The 13347-nt window shown below is 48.7% G+C and overlaps 1 protein-coding gene across 1 annotated transcript in view; it reads left to right on the top strand.

Annotated features, from left to right (window-relative positions):
- LOC144592488 (organic cation/carnitine transporter 2-like) overlaps positions 1-13347 on the top strand; it is a 60062-nt gene that overhangs the window by 42568 nt on the left and 4147 nt on the right. The window contains exons 8-10 of the mRNA XM_078397086.1: positions 1124-1306; positions 3289-3424; positions 4577-4733. Coding sequence (XP_078253212.1) covers positions 1124-1306; positions 3289-3424; positions 4577-4712 — 455 coding nt within the window. The 3' untranslated portion in view covers positions 4713-4733. The remainder of the gene's footprint in view (positions 1-1123; positions 1307-3288; positions 3425-4576; positions 4734-13347) is intronic.

Genomic DNA, 13347 nt, shown 5'->3' on the forward strand with positions numbered 1-13347 from the left:
TTAAGGGATTGGACACGTTAGAGGCAGGAAACATGTTCCCAATGTTGGGGGAGTCCAGAACCAGGGGCCACGGTTTAAGAATAAGGGGTAGACCATTTAGAACGGAGATGAGGAAAAACCTTTTCACCCAGAGAGTTGTGAATTTGTGGAATTCTCTGCCACAATTCTCTGCAGTGGGGGCCAATTCACTAGGATGAATTTAAAAGAGAGTTAGATAGAGCTCTAGGGGCTCGTGGAATCAAGGGATATGGGGAGAAGGCAGGCACGGGTTACTGATCGTGGATGATCAGCCATGATCACAATGAATAGCGGTGCTGGCTCGAAGGGCCAAATGGCCTCGTCCTGCACCTATTTCCTTTGTTTCTAAGTTTCTAAAATGCTGGAGTAAATCGGCGGGGCAGGCAGCATCTCTGAAGAAGGGTCTCGACCCGAAACGTCACCCATTCCTCCTCTTCAGAGACGCTGCCTGTCCCGCTGAGTTACTCCAGCATTTTTTATGTCTATCTTCGGAGTAAACCAGTGTCTGCAGTTCCTTCCTACACTTAAAAATATACATTAGCATGCAACAAAAAGCTTTTCACTGTACCTCGGTACACGTGACAATAAACTAAACTGAACTGGGTCGAAGGGCTTATTTCCACTCTGTATGACTCTATCACTCTATGATATAACTCTATGACTATGATATGACTCTATGACTATGGAATGACTCTATGCCTCTATGGTATGACTATGACTCTATGGTATGGTTATGATATGCCTCTATGATATGCCTCTATGGCATGACTCTATGGTATGACTCTATGACCCTATGGTATGACTATGACTCTATGGTATGACTCCATGATATGACGCTATGATATGCCTCTATGTTACGACTCTATGCCCCTATGGTATGACTCTATGTCTCTATGGAATGACTCTGTGCCTCTATGGAATGACTATGCCTCTATGCCTCTATGGTGTGACTCTGTGCCTCTATGGAATGACTCTATGCCTCTATGGTATGACTCTATGCCTCTATGGTATGACTCTATGTCACTATGGAATTGACTCTATGCCTCTATGGTATGTCTCACTGACTCTATGGTATGACTCAATGATGATAACATTGTTTCCGCAGCTCTTCATATTCTGGCTACGGTGTTGGTGATGATTGGTAAAACCAGTATCACGATAACCTTTGCGATCATCTACGTTTTCTCTGCGGAGCTGTACCCGACGGTGGTGAGGAACATGGGCATTGGCGTGTGCTCCATGGCGTCTAGGATTGGCAGCATTATCTCTCCCTACTTTGTCTTCCTGGGTAAGTGAGGAGGCGATGGTTCGATCAGCGGCCATGTCCACGCTGAACTCTCCTGCAAACTTCTCGGGGATGACAGCCCAGTGGGAAGACTGAGAGTTTGTTCAGTTTAGTTGAGTTTAGCTTATCGTCACCTGTACCGAGGTACAGTGAAAAGCTTTTGTTGCGTGCTAACCGGCCAGCGGAAAGACAATACATGATTACAATCGAACCGTCCACAGTGTGCAAACAAACACATGATAAAGGGAATAACGTTTAATAGAGTCACGGAGTGATACAACATGCAACAGGCCCTTCGGCCCAACTTGCCCACACCGGCCAACATGTCCCAGCTAGACTAGTCCCACCTGCCTGTGTTTGGTCCATATCCCTCCAAACCTGTCCTATCCATGTACCTGTCTAACTGCTTCTTAAACATTGGGATAGTCCCAGCCTCAACTACCTCCTCTGGCAACTCGTTCCATGCACCCACCACCCTTTGTGTGAAAAAGTTACCCCTCAGATTCCTATTAAATCTTTTCCCCTTCACCTTAAACCTATCTCCTCTGGTCCTCGATTCCCCTACTCTGGGCAAGAGACTCTGTGCATCTACCCGATCTTTTCTTCTCATGATCTTCTACACCTCTATAAGATCTCCCCTCGTCCTCCTGCACTCTAAGAAATAGAGACCCAGCCTGCTCAACCTCTCCCTATAACTCAGACCAGGCAACATCCTCGTAAATCCTCTCCAACTTGACAACAAGGTGCCCAGAACTGAACGCAATACCTTAATGCAAGGTAAAGTTAGGCAAAGTCCGATCAAGGAGAGTCCGAGTGTCACCAAAGAGGAAGATGGTAGCTCAGGACCGCTCTCTGGTTGTGGTAGGATGGTTCAGTTGCCTGATAACAGCTGGGAAGAAACTGTCCCTGAATTTGGAGGTGTGCGTTTTCACACTTCTGTACCTCTTGCCCGATGGGAGAGGGGAGAAGAGGGAGTGGCCGGGGGTGAGACTGGTCCTTGATTATGCGAGGTGTAAATGTATCTCGGTACACATGGCGGTAATAAACCAATACCAAGGCCAACAAGTTTTAACCATTGGCTGCACATAATTTGAGAAGTAAAAATAATGGTCAAGTTTGTTTCAAATTTAATTTGCCACACTGAAATTCCCAAGGCTTCATAAGTTCATAAAAGTGATAGGAGCAGAATTAGGCCATTCGGCCCATCAAGTCTACACCACCATTCAATCATGGCTGATCTATCTCTCCCTCCCAACCTTATTCTGCTGCTTTCTCTCCATAACCCCTGACACCTGTACGAATCAAGAATTTGTCAGTCTCTGCCTTAAAAATATCCACTGACTTGGCCTCCATAGCATTCTGAGGCAGGGATTTCCACAGATTCACCACCCTCTGACTAAATAAATTCCTCCTCATCTGCTTTAAAAACATACAGAAACATAGAAAATAGGTGCAGGAGGAGGCCATTTGGCCCTTCGAGCCAGCACCGCCATTCATTGTGATCATGGTTGATCATCCACAATCAGTAACCCGTGCCTGCCTTCTCCCCGTACCCCTTGATTCCACTAACCCCTAGAGCTCTATCTAACTCTCTCTTAAATCCATCCAGTGATTTGGCCTCCACTGCCTTCTGTGGCAGAGAATTCCACAAATTCACAACTCTCTGGGTGAAAAAGTTTTTTTCTCACCTCAGTTTTAAATGGCCTCCCCTTTATTCTTAGACTGTGGACTTTCTGAAAGAACGTCCTTTTAATTCTGAGGCCGTGCCCTCTGGTCCTAGACTCTCCCACTAGTGGAAACGTCCTGTCCACATCCACTCTATCCGGGCCGCTCACTTATTCGGCAAGTTTCAATGAGGTCCCCCCCTCATCCTTCTAAACTCCAGCGAGAACAGGCCCAGAGCCGACAAACGCTCATCGTACGTTAACGAAGGCTCGGTCGGCAGCTCGCAGTTGTTGATGAAGTTGTCTATGCCTGTCCTTCAGGGATGTACGATCGGAAGCTGCCTTTCATGCTGATGGGCATGTTAATTTTGATGGCTGGAAGCTTCTGTTTACTGCTGCCTGAGACACGAGACCAAGCACTTCCGGAAACCGTGTACCAGGTACAGCCAAGTAAACGGTAAGTCGCCCTCGAGAAACAGATATCGAATCTACCGTCACGGCGTTTAACACACATTTAGACAGGTACATGGTTAGGATCGGTTTAGAGGGATATGGGCCAAACACAGACAGGGGGGACTAGTTTAGAAGGCGCAGTTATTTCACAAAATGCTTGAGTAACTCAGCGGGTCAGGCAGCATCTCAGGAGAGAAGGAATGGGTGACGTTTCATAGAAACATAGAAACATAGAAAATAGGTGCAGGAGTAGGCCATTCGGCCCTTCGAGCCTGCACCGCCATTCAATATGATCATGGCTGATCATCCAGCTCAGTAACCTGTACCTGCCTTCTCCCCATACCCCCTGATCCCTTTAGCCACAAGGGCCACATCTAACTCCCTCTTAAATATAGCCAATGAACTGGCCTCAACTACCTTCTGTGGCAGAGAATTCCACAGACTCACCACTCTGTGTGAAGAAATGTTTTCTCATCTCGGTCCTAAAAGACTTCCCCCTTATCCTTAAGCTGTGACCCCTGGTTCTGGACTTCCCCAACATCGGGAACAATCTTCCCGCATCTAGCCTCTCCAACCCCTTAGGAATTTTATATGTTTCTATAAGATCCCCCCTCAGTCTTCTAAATTCCAGCGAGTATAAGCCTAGTCTATCCAGTCTTTCTTCATATGAAAGTCCTGCCATCCCAGGGATCAATCTGGTGAACCTTCTCTGTACTCCCTCTAAGGCTAGAATGTCTTTCGGGTCGAGACCCTCCTCCAGTGTAGAAGTGGCATGTTGGTTGGTGTGGGCAAGTTCATGTTCCTAAGTGTTAGGAGCAGAATGAGGCCATTCAAACCATTGAGTCTACTCCGCCATTCAATCATGGCTGATCTATCTCTCCCGCTCAACCCCATTCTCCTGCCTTCTCCCCATAACCCCTGACACACGCACACCCGCCCAAGAAAGTCATCAACTATTCACGTTGGGCCAAAGGGACTGTTTCCACGCTGTACGACTCTATGACTCTATGTTACAGTTTAGTTTGAAAGTTTAATTTCGAGATACAGCGCAGAAACAGTCTCTCCGGCCCACCGCGCCCGCACCGACCGACCGGCGGTCCCCGTGCATTTGTTGTAGCTCCAAGGTTGCTTATGTTCACCAATTTCGTCCTTTCAGCCTCTGCACCTCCAGCGCCACGTCTCCTTCTGGACCCAGTGTTCCCAATGCATCTCCAACGCAAGACGTTCACGCGGACAACGATGGCGGCTTCTCCTCGCCACCACAAATGGACCAAACGGCGGGCGTGTGCTAGCAGCCGACTCGTTCGGTGAACGTAAGTACTCAGTTCCAGTCTTCACCATGGCACAGTGGCGCAACGGTAGAGTCGCCGCCTTACAGCGAATGCAGCGCCGGAGACCCGAGTTCCATCCCGACTACGGGCGCCGTCTGTGCGGAGTTTGTACGTTCTCCCCGTGACCTGCGTGGGTTTTCTCCGAGATCTTCGGTTTCCTCTCACGCTCCAAAGACGTGCAGGTTTGTAGATTAATTGGCTTGGTGTATGTGTAAAGATTGTCCCTAGTGGGTGTGGGATAGTGTTAGTGTGCGGGGATCGCTGGTCGACGCGGACCCGGTGGGCCGAAAGGGCCTGTTTCCGCACTGTATCTCTATACTAAACTAGACTACAGCATCTAACCTGAAGGGTAAAGAAGGGTCTCGACCCGAAACGTCGCCCATTCCTTCTCTCCAGGGATGCTGCCTGGCCCGCTGAGTTACTCCAGCATTTTGTGTCTACCAGTGGGAAAATCAAGAGTCAAGTCAAGTTTCATTGCCATGTGTACCTGATAGAACAAATGAAATTCTTACTTGCAGCAGCACATCAGATATAGAAACATTGATTCATTCACAAAATGCTGGAGTAACTCAGCAGGTCAGGCAGCATCTCGGGAGAGAAGGAATGGATGACGTTTCGGGTCGAGACCCTTCTACAGACCCTTCTTCCTAAGTTAGGAAGAGGGGATGTTCAACGAGATCTGGGTGTCCTAGTGCATCAGTCACTGAAAAGAAGCATGCAGGTACAGCAGGCAGTGAAGAAAGCCAATGGAATGTTGGCCTTCGTAACAAGAGGAGTTGAGTATAGGAGCAAAGAGGTCCTTCTACAGTTGTACCGGGCCCTGGTGAGACCGCACCTGGAGCACTGTGTGCAGTTTTGGTCTCCAAATTTGAGGAAGGATATTCTTGCTATTGAGGGCGTGCAGCGTAGGTTCACTAGGTTAATTCCCGGAATGGCGGGACTGTCGTATGTTGAAAGGCTGGAGCAATTAGGCTTGTATACACTGGAATTTAGAAGGATGAGGGGGGATCTTATTGAAACATATAAGATAATCAGGGGATTGGACACATTAGAGGCAGGAAACATGTTCCCAATGTTGGGGGAGTCCAGAACAAGGGGCCACAGTTTAAGAATAAGGGGTAGGCCATTTAGAACGGAGATGAGGAAGAACTTTTTCAGTCAGAGAGTGGTGAAGGTGTGGAATTCTCTGCCTCAGAAGGCAGTGGAGGCCAGTTCGTTGGATGCTTTCAAGAGAGAGCTGGATAGAGCTCTTAAGGATAGCGGAGTGAGGGGGTATGGGGAGAAGGCAGGAACGGGGTACTGATTGAGAGTGATCAGCCATGATCGCATTGAATGGCGGTGCTGGCTCGAAGGGCTGAATGGCCTACTCCTGCACCTATTGTCTATTGTCTATTGTCTAAAATAAACCAGAAAAAGTTCAGTGTGTGTATATTTACACATACTCACACATACATACATATATATACATATATATATATATATACATGCACGCACACACGCACACACGCACACACGCACACACGCACACACACACACACACACACACACACACACACACACACACACACACACACACACACACACACACACACGTGCATACATACGTACACATAAAAAGCACAATTATTGTGCAATAATAATAATAATAGCCTATTGTAGTTCTGAGCTTATTTGAGGTTGTGGTGTTTAACAGCCTGATGGCTGCTGGGAAGAAGCTGTTCCTGATCCTGGTCGTTAAGGTTTTCAGGCTCCTGTACCTTCTTCCCGATGGCAGTGGTGAGATGGGAGCGTGGCCAGGGTGGTGTGGATCTCTGATGAGGCCGGCTGCCATTTTGAGGTAGCGACTCCAGTAAATCCCTTCGATGGTGCGAAGGTCAGAGGTGCAGTGTCCACAACTTTTTGCAGTCTTCTTCATCGAAAACCAATGGAGAACCATGTAAAACCTCCGAGGTGCAGGTAACTCCTAGGTTGCAGGTACATACAAACATCATAACATGATACTAAAAGAGCGTTTTGTACAAGGTTGTTTACAGGTTTGCTAAGTTGTGATTAATTATATGTTGCCCCATTGAAACAGATTTCTTTTAGTTTAGTCTAGTTTATTTATTATCATGTGTACTTGGTATTCCTCAAAGTCTTTAGACGCTAGAGATACAACGTGGAAACAGGCCCTTCGGCCCATCGAGTGCACGCCAACCAGCGATCATCCAGTACACTAGCACGATCCTACACACACCAGGGACAAATTTACAATTTCACCGAAGCCAATTAATCTACAAACCTCCACGTCTTCGGAGTGTGGGAGGAAACCGGAGCACCCGGAGAAAGCCCACGTGGGTCACGGGGAGAAGGTACAAACTCCGTACAGACAGCACCCGTGGTCAAGATGGAACCCGAATCTCTGGCGCCGTGAGGCAGCAACTCTACCGCTGCGCCACCGTTGTTATCTCAAGAAGTCAATTCCAGTTGGTGCCTGTAAAAGTAAACAAAGGCTTGATTTTTTTTTTAATCATCGATTTTTAAAAATCAAATCCTATTCCCAGATACAAAATGTACTGACCAATGTAGGTCTAATAATCCTCGTTAATTTTCTTTATATTCATCCTTCTGTTCACGTTGTTACAGTTTTCTTTCAACCCTGGGCAGAGGTTGCCATTCAAAGCAAAATATCTTGGCAAACCACCCCCCCACCTCCCTCCACCCCTCCCCTCCCCCCCTTCCCTCCCCCCCTCTCCTCCCCTCCTCTCCCCCTCTCCACCCTCCCTCCTCCCCTGGAATTATGACACAGAGTGCTGAAGTAACTCAGTGGGTCAGGCAGCATCTCTGGAGAACATGGATAGGTGACGTTTCACAGAGCGCTGGAGTAACTCAGCGGGTCAGGCAGCATCTCTGGAGAACATGGATAGGTGACGTTTCACAGAGTGCTGGAGTAACTCAGCGGGTCAGGCAGCATCTCTGGAGAACATGGATAGGTGAGAACAGGTTATTCCAGCACTTTTTCGTAAACCAGCATCCTTGGTTCTACCTCCCCAACCCCCCTCAAAATGATTTTTGACTCAGCCTGTAAGGGCAGCATGGCGGCACAGCTGGTAGAGCCGCTGCCAGACTGTGCCAGGGTCCCAGGTTCAATCCTGACCTCCCTCGGATGCTGACTGTGTGGAGTTTGCAGGTTCGCCCGGTGACCACGTGGGTTTCCTCCCAAGACGTGCGGGTTCGTAGGTTGATTGGCTTTTTTAAATGTTTCTGTGTTGTGCGGGGAGTGGATGCAAACGTGGTATGGTACGTTGCTTTACGTGCCACTTAAGTTCAACAGTTCAACGGTTCAACAGAGCTTTATTTGTCATTCGGTACCAAGGTACCGAACGAAACTACATAGCAGTCACACACAAAAAAGAACACAAGACACATGACCCCAACACATAACGTCCATCACAGTGACTCCAAACACCCCCTCACTGTGATGGAGGCAACAAAACTTCCACTCTCTTCCCCACGCCCACGGACAGACAGCTCGTCCCCGACCGACCCGCACAGTCCCCGCAAGGGGATGGAAGTCCCCGCGGCCGAGTCGCACCGGGCGCTGAGACGTCTCGCGGCCGAACCGGGCGGTGGAAGGCCCCGCGACCGAGCCGTGCGCAGCTAAGTCCCGCGGCCAAGCCGCACCGGGCGATGTTAAGTCCAGCGGCCGAGCCGCACCAGCAATGAAAAGTCCCGCGGCCGCGCCGCGCCGGGCGATGTTAGGCCCCGCGGCCCGGGCACTGTTAAGTCCAGCGGCCGAGCCGCACCAGCGATGTTAGGCCCCGCGACCGAGCCGCACCGGGCACTGTTAAGTCCCGCGGCCGAGCTGCACCAGCGATGTTAGGCCCCGCGGCCGAGCCGCACCGGGTGATGGAAGGCCCCGCGGCCAAGCCGCACCGGGCACTGTTAAGTCCAGCGGCCGAGCAGCGCCGGGCGATGTTAAGTCCAGCGGCCGAGCCACGCCGGACGATGGAAGGCCCCGCGGCCGAGCCGCACCCCAGGCAGTGAAGAAAGCTGACGGCATGTTGGCCTTCATAACGAGAGGATTTCAGTCTAGTAGTAAAGAGGTCCTTCTGCAGTTGTATAGGGCCCTGGTGAGACCACATCTGGAGTATTGTGTACATTTTTGGTCTCCTAATTTGAGGAACGACATCCTTGTAATTGAGGCAGTGCAGCGTAGGTTCACGAGATTGATCCCTGGGATGGCGGGACTGTCATAGGAGGAAAGATTGAAAAGACTGGGCTTGTATTCACTGGAGTTTAGAAGGATGAGGTGGGATCTTATAGAAACATATAAAATTATAAAAGGACTGGACAAGCTAGATGCAGGAAAAATGTTCCTAATGTTGGGCGAGTCCAGAACCAGGGGCCACAGTCTAAGAATAAAGGGGAGGCCATTTAAAACTGAAGAAACCTTTTCACCCAGAGAGTTGTGAATTTGTGGAATTCTCTGCCACAGAGGGCAGTGGAGGCCAATTCACTGGAAGAATTTAAGAGACAGTTAGATAGAGCTCTGGGGGCTAGTGGAATGAAGGGATATGGGGAGAAGGCAGGCACGGGTTACTGATTGTGGATGATCAGCCATGATCACAATGAATGGCGGTGCTGGCTCAAAGGGCCGAATGGCCTCCTCGTGCACCTGTTTTCTATGTTTCTATGTACCGAGGTACAGTGAAATTCATCTTTGTCTACAGTTGATTACAAGTATCACCGTACATAAACACTTAGACACGTATTAGATAAGCATCTCAGGTGCAGTACTGGTGTGTGGCAGTCGTACACTGAGACAGTGCACAGAGTCACCAGTTTGTGGCCATTTTCAAGTCCCAGTTGTTGTAAGTGCAGGGATCTTGGCCTGACCATGAAGGCCCGTTGTCATGGCGACGTTGCAGGGTCGGCCTGGCCCAGCGTGGCCGTGGAGTCCTCCGCCAGATAACATAGAACTAGAGTGGAGGGGAGGGAGAGATTGAACTGTTTTTCACCTTCCATCACAGTAAGGAATGTGGAGGAGTCACTGTGGTGGATGTTGATGTTCAAATATATTTTGTGTGTCCTGTTGCTCTTTACTGTTATGACTGTACGGCAAATGAAGTTCCCCTCGTACGTTACAAAACATACTTGGCTAATAAAGTTTTATTGTGATTGTGATTGTGATTATGATTGTGTGAATGATGATCGCTGGTTGGCATGGACTCAGTGGGCCGAAGGGCCTTGTTTCCATGCTGTGTCTCAAACTAAACCAAACTTAAATCATGGCACAGAAAAAGACCACTCAGTCCAGTCTACATCAACTTCCTCACATCGGCAAGACCAAGCGCAGGCCCGGCGATCGTTTCACTCAACACCTCCGCTCAGTCCGTCTTAACCAACCTGATCTCCCGGTGGCTCAGCACTTCAACTCCCCCTCCCACTCCCAGTCTGACCTTTGTGTCCTGGGCCTCCTCCATTGTCAGAGTGAGGCCCAGCGCAAATTGGAGGAACAGCACCTCATATTTCGCTTGGGTAGTTTACACCCAAGAAACATATAAACATAGAAACATATAAAATTATAAAAGGACTGGACAAGCTAGATGCAGGAAAAATGTTCCCAATGTTGGGGAAGTCCAGAACCAGGGGCCACACAGTCTAAGAATAAAGGGGAGGCCATTTAAAACTGAAGGAACCTTTTCACCCAGAGAGTTGCCTGCTTTCCATCTCCATCCCCTCCCCCTTCCCAGTTCTCCCACTAGTCTTCCTGTCTCCGACTACATACTATCTTTGTCCCGCCCCCTCCCCTGACATCAGTCTGAAGAAGGGTCTCGACCCGAAACATCACCCATTCCTTCTCTCCCGAGCTGCCGACAGACCCGCTGATCTTGTGTCTACCTTTGTAGCCTACATTAATCTCAGTTCCTTTTGTTTCTCAAAGTGTTTCTATTTTCTGCGGCTTATTTAACGTTGCCCCTGTCTCTACAAGCCTGGGTTCTAACAAGCCGCTTTGCCAAACAGATTTCTCTGATCCTCTTTGCGAGCTTGTACTCACCTCCCATTCTTTACGCTTCAAACTTTAGAGATTCAGCGCGGAAACAGGCCCTTCGGCTCGCCGTGTCCGCGCCGACCAGAGATCACCCCGTACACTAACGCTATCCTACACACACCGGGGACAATTTACAATATTACAGGAGCCAATTAACCTACAAACCTGCACGTCTTTGGAGTGTGGGAGGAAACCGGAGCGCCCGGAGAAAGCCCACGCGGGTCACGGAGAGAACGTACAAACAGGATCGAACATGTTTCTCTGGTGCTGTGAGGCAGCAACTCTACTGCTGCGCCACCATTTGTGAAGATAATTTCTTCAAATGGTTATGTTCATCATTTGAAAACTTCTCAAATATTCAAAAGTCCCGACGTGGTGAGTTGAAAATGTCATCCTTCGTTAATACATGAAGTTATTCCATTTGCATTTTTATCCCCCCTCCACATCTGGACTGGAGGTTTTTAGCTGCTGGGGGAGTTTGTACAAACTTGGAATGTTTTCTCTGGAATGTTGGGGGTTGAAGGGAGACTTGATATAAGCTTGTGGCGGGACTGTCGTACGTTGAATGAATGGAGCGACTGGGCTTGTACACGCTGGAATTTAGAAGGATGAGAGGGGATCTTATTGAAACATGTAAGATTTAGATTTAGCTTTCGAGATACAGCGCGGAAACATGCCCTTCGGCCCACCGGGTCCGCGCCGCCCGGCGATCCCTGCACATTAACACTATCCTACACCCACTAGAGACAATTTTTACATTTGCCCAGCCAATTAACCTACATACCTGTACGTCTTTGGAGTGTGGGAGGAATCCGAAGATCTCGGAGAAAACCCACGCAGGACACGGGGAGAACGTACAAACTCCGTACAGACGGCGCCTGTAGTCAGGATCGACCCTGAGTCTCCGGCGCTGCATTCGCTGTAAGGCAGCAACTCTACCGCTGCGCCACCGTGCCGCATATAATTAAGGGATTGGACACGCTAGATGCAGGAAACATGTTCCCGATGTTTGGGGGAGTCCTGGTTTGGTTTGGTTTGGTTTGGTTTTGTTTTAGTTGTATAGGGCCCTGGTGTATAGGGCCCAGTTGGATAGGGCCCTGGTGAGACCACATCTGGAGTATTGTGTACAGTTTTGGTCTCCTAATTTGAGGAAGGATATCATTGTAATTGGGAAGTGCAGCGTAGGTTCACGAGATTGATCCCTGGGATGGCGGGACTGTCATATGAGGAAAGATTGAAAAGGCTGGGCTTGTATTCACTGGAGTTTAGAAGGATGAGAGGGGATCTTATAGAAACATATAGAATTATAAAAGGACTGGACAAGCTAACTGCAGGAAAAATGTTCCCAATGTTGGGCGAGTCCAGAACCAGGGGCCACAGTCTGAGAATAAAGGGGAGGCCATTTAAAACTGAGGTGAGAAGAATCTTTTTCACCCAGAAAGTTGTGAATTTGTGGAATTCTCTGCCACAGAGGGCAGCGGAGACCATTTCACTGGATGAATTTAAAAGAGAGTTAGATAGAACCCTGGGGGCTAGTGGAATCAAGGGATTATGGGGAGAAAGCAAGCACGGGTTACTGATTGTGGATGATCAGCCATGATCACAATGAATGGCGGTACTGGCTCGAAGGGCTGAATGGCCTCCTCCTGCACCTAGTTTCTGTGTTTCTATGTTGGTCGGTGTGGGCAAGTTGGTTCGAGATCCTGTTTTCATGCTGTATCACCATATATCACTCTATAACCTGAGAAAAACACTTGTTATATGGGATAGAATCATGCTTATTTTAGTTTATGCCTCTTCGAGTTGTTGAACTATGCTATTTATGCCTTCTTGATCTCTGTCTAGGCACTTCCCCATCTGCCCTGCCCTTGGTCACCTCCCACAACCCTGGCTGCCATTGCCAACGTGTGGCAAGACAGGACAGAACTGCTCTTTGGCCTTAATAGTTTTGCGATTCGTTATCTCGTTGTTTCATTGTCTGGCGTTAACTTATAATGTGTATCATGCTGTATAAAATCATGAGAGGAATAGATCGGGTAGACGCACAGAGTCTCTTGCCCAGAGTAAGGGAATCGAGGACCAGAGGACATGGGTTCAAGGTGAAGGGGGAAAACATTTAATAGAAACATAGAAACATTGAAAATAGGTGCAGGAAGAGGTCATTTGGCCCTTCGAGCCAGCACCGCCATTCAATGTGATCATGGCTGATCATTCTCAATCAGTACCCCGTTCCTGCCTTCTCCCCGTACCCCCTGACTCCGCTATCCTTAAGAACTCTATCCAGCTCTCTCTTGAATGCATTCAGAATCCAGCTCTCTCTTGAATGCATTCAGAGTCTCTTGCCCAGAGTAGGGGAATCGAGGACCAGAGGACATGGGTTCAAGGTGAAGGGCGAAAACATTTAATAGAAACATAGATACATTGAAAATAGGTGCAGGAGGAGGCCAATAGAATACAATACAATACAATACAATACAATATATCTTTATTGCCATTGTACAGGGGTACAACGAGATTGGGAATGCGCCTCCCATACGATGCAATAAATTAATTAGCTAATCA

Source organism: Rhinoraja longicauda, chromosome 3 (assembly GCF_053455715.1).
Source record: "Rhinoraja longicauda isolate Sanriku21f chromosome 3, sRhiLon1.1, whole genome shotgun sequence".
NCBI classification, from domain to species: domain Eukaryota; kingdom Metazoa; phylum Chordata; class Chondrichthyes; order Rajiformes; family Arhynchobatidae; genus Rhinoraja; species Rhinoraja longicauda.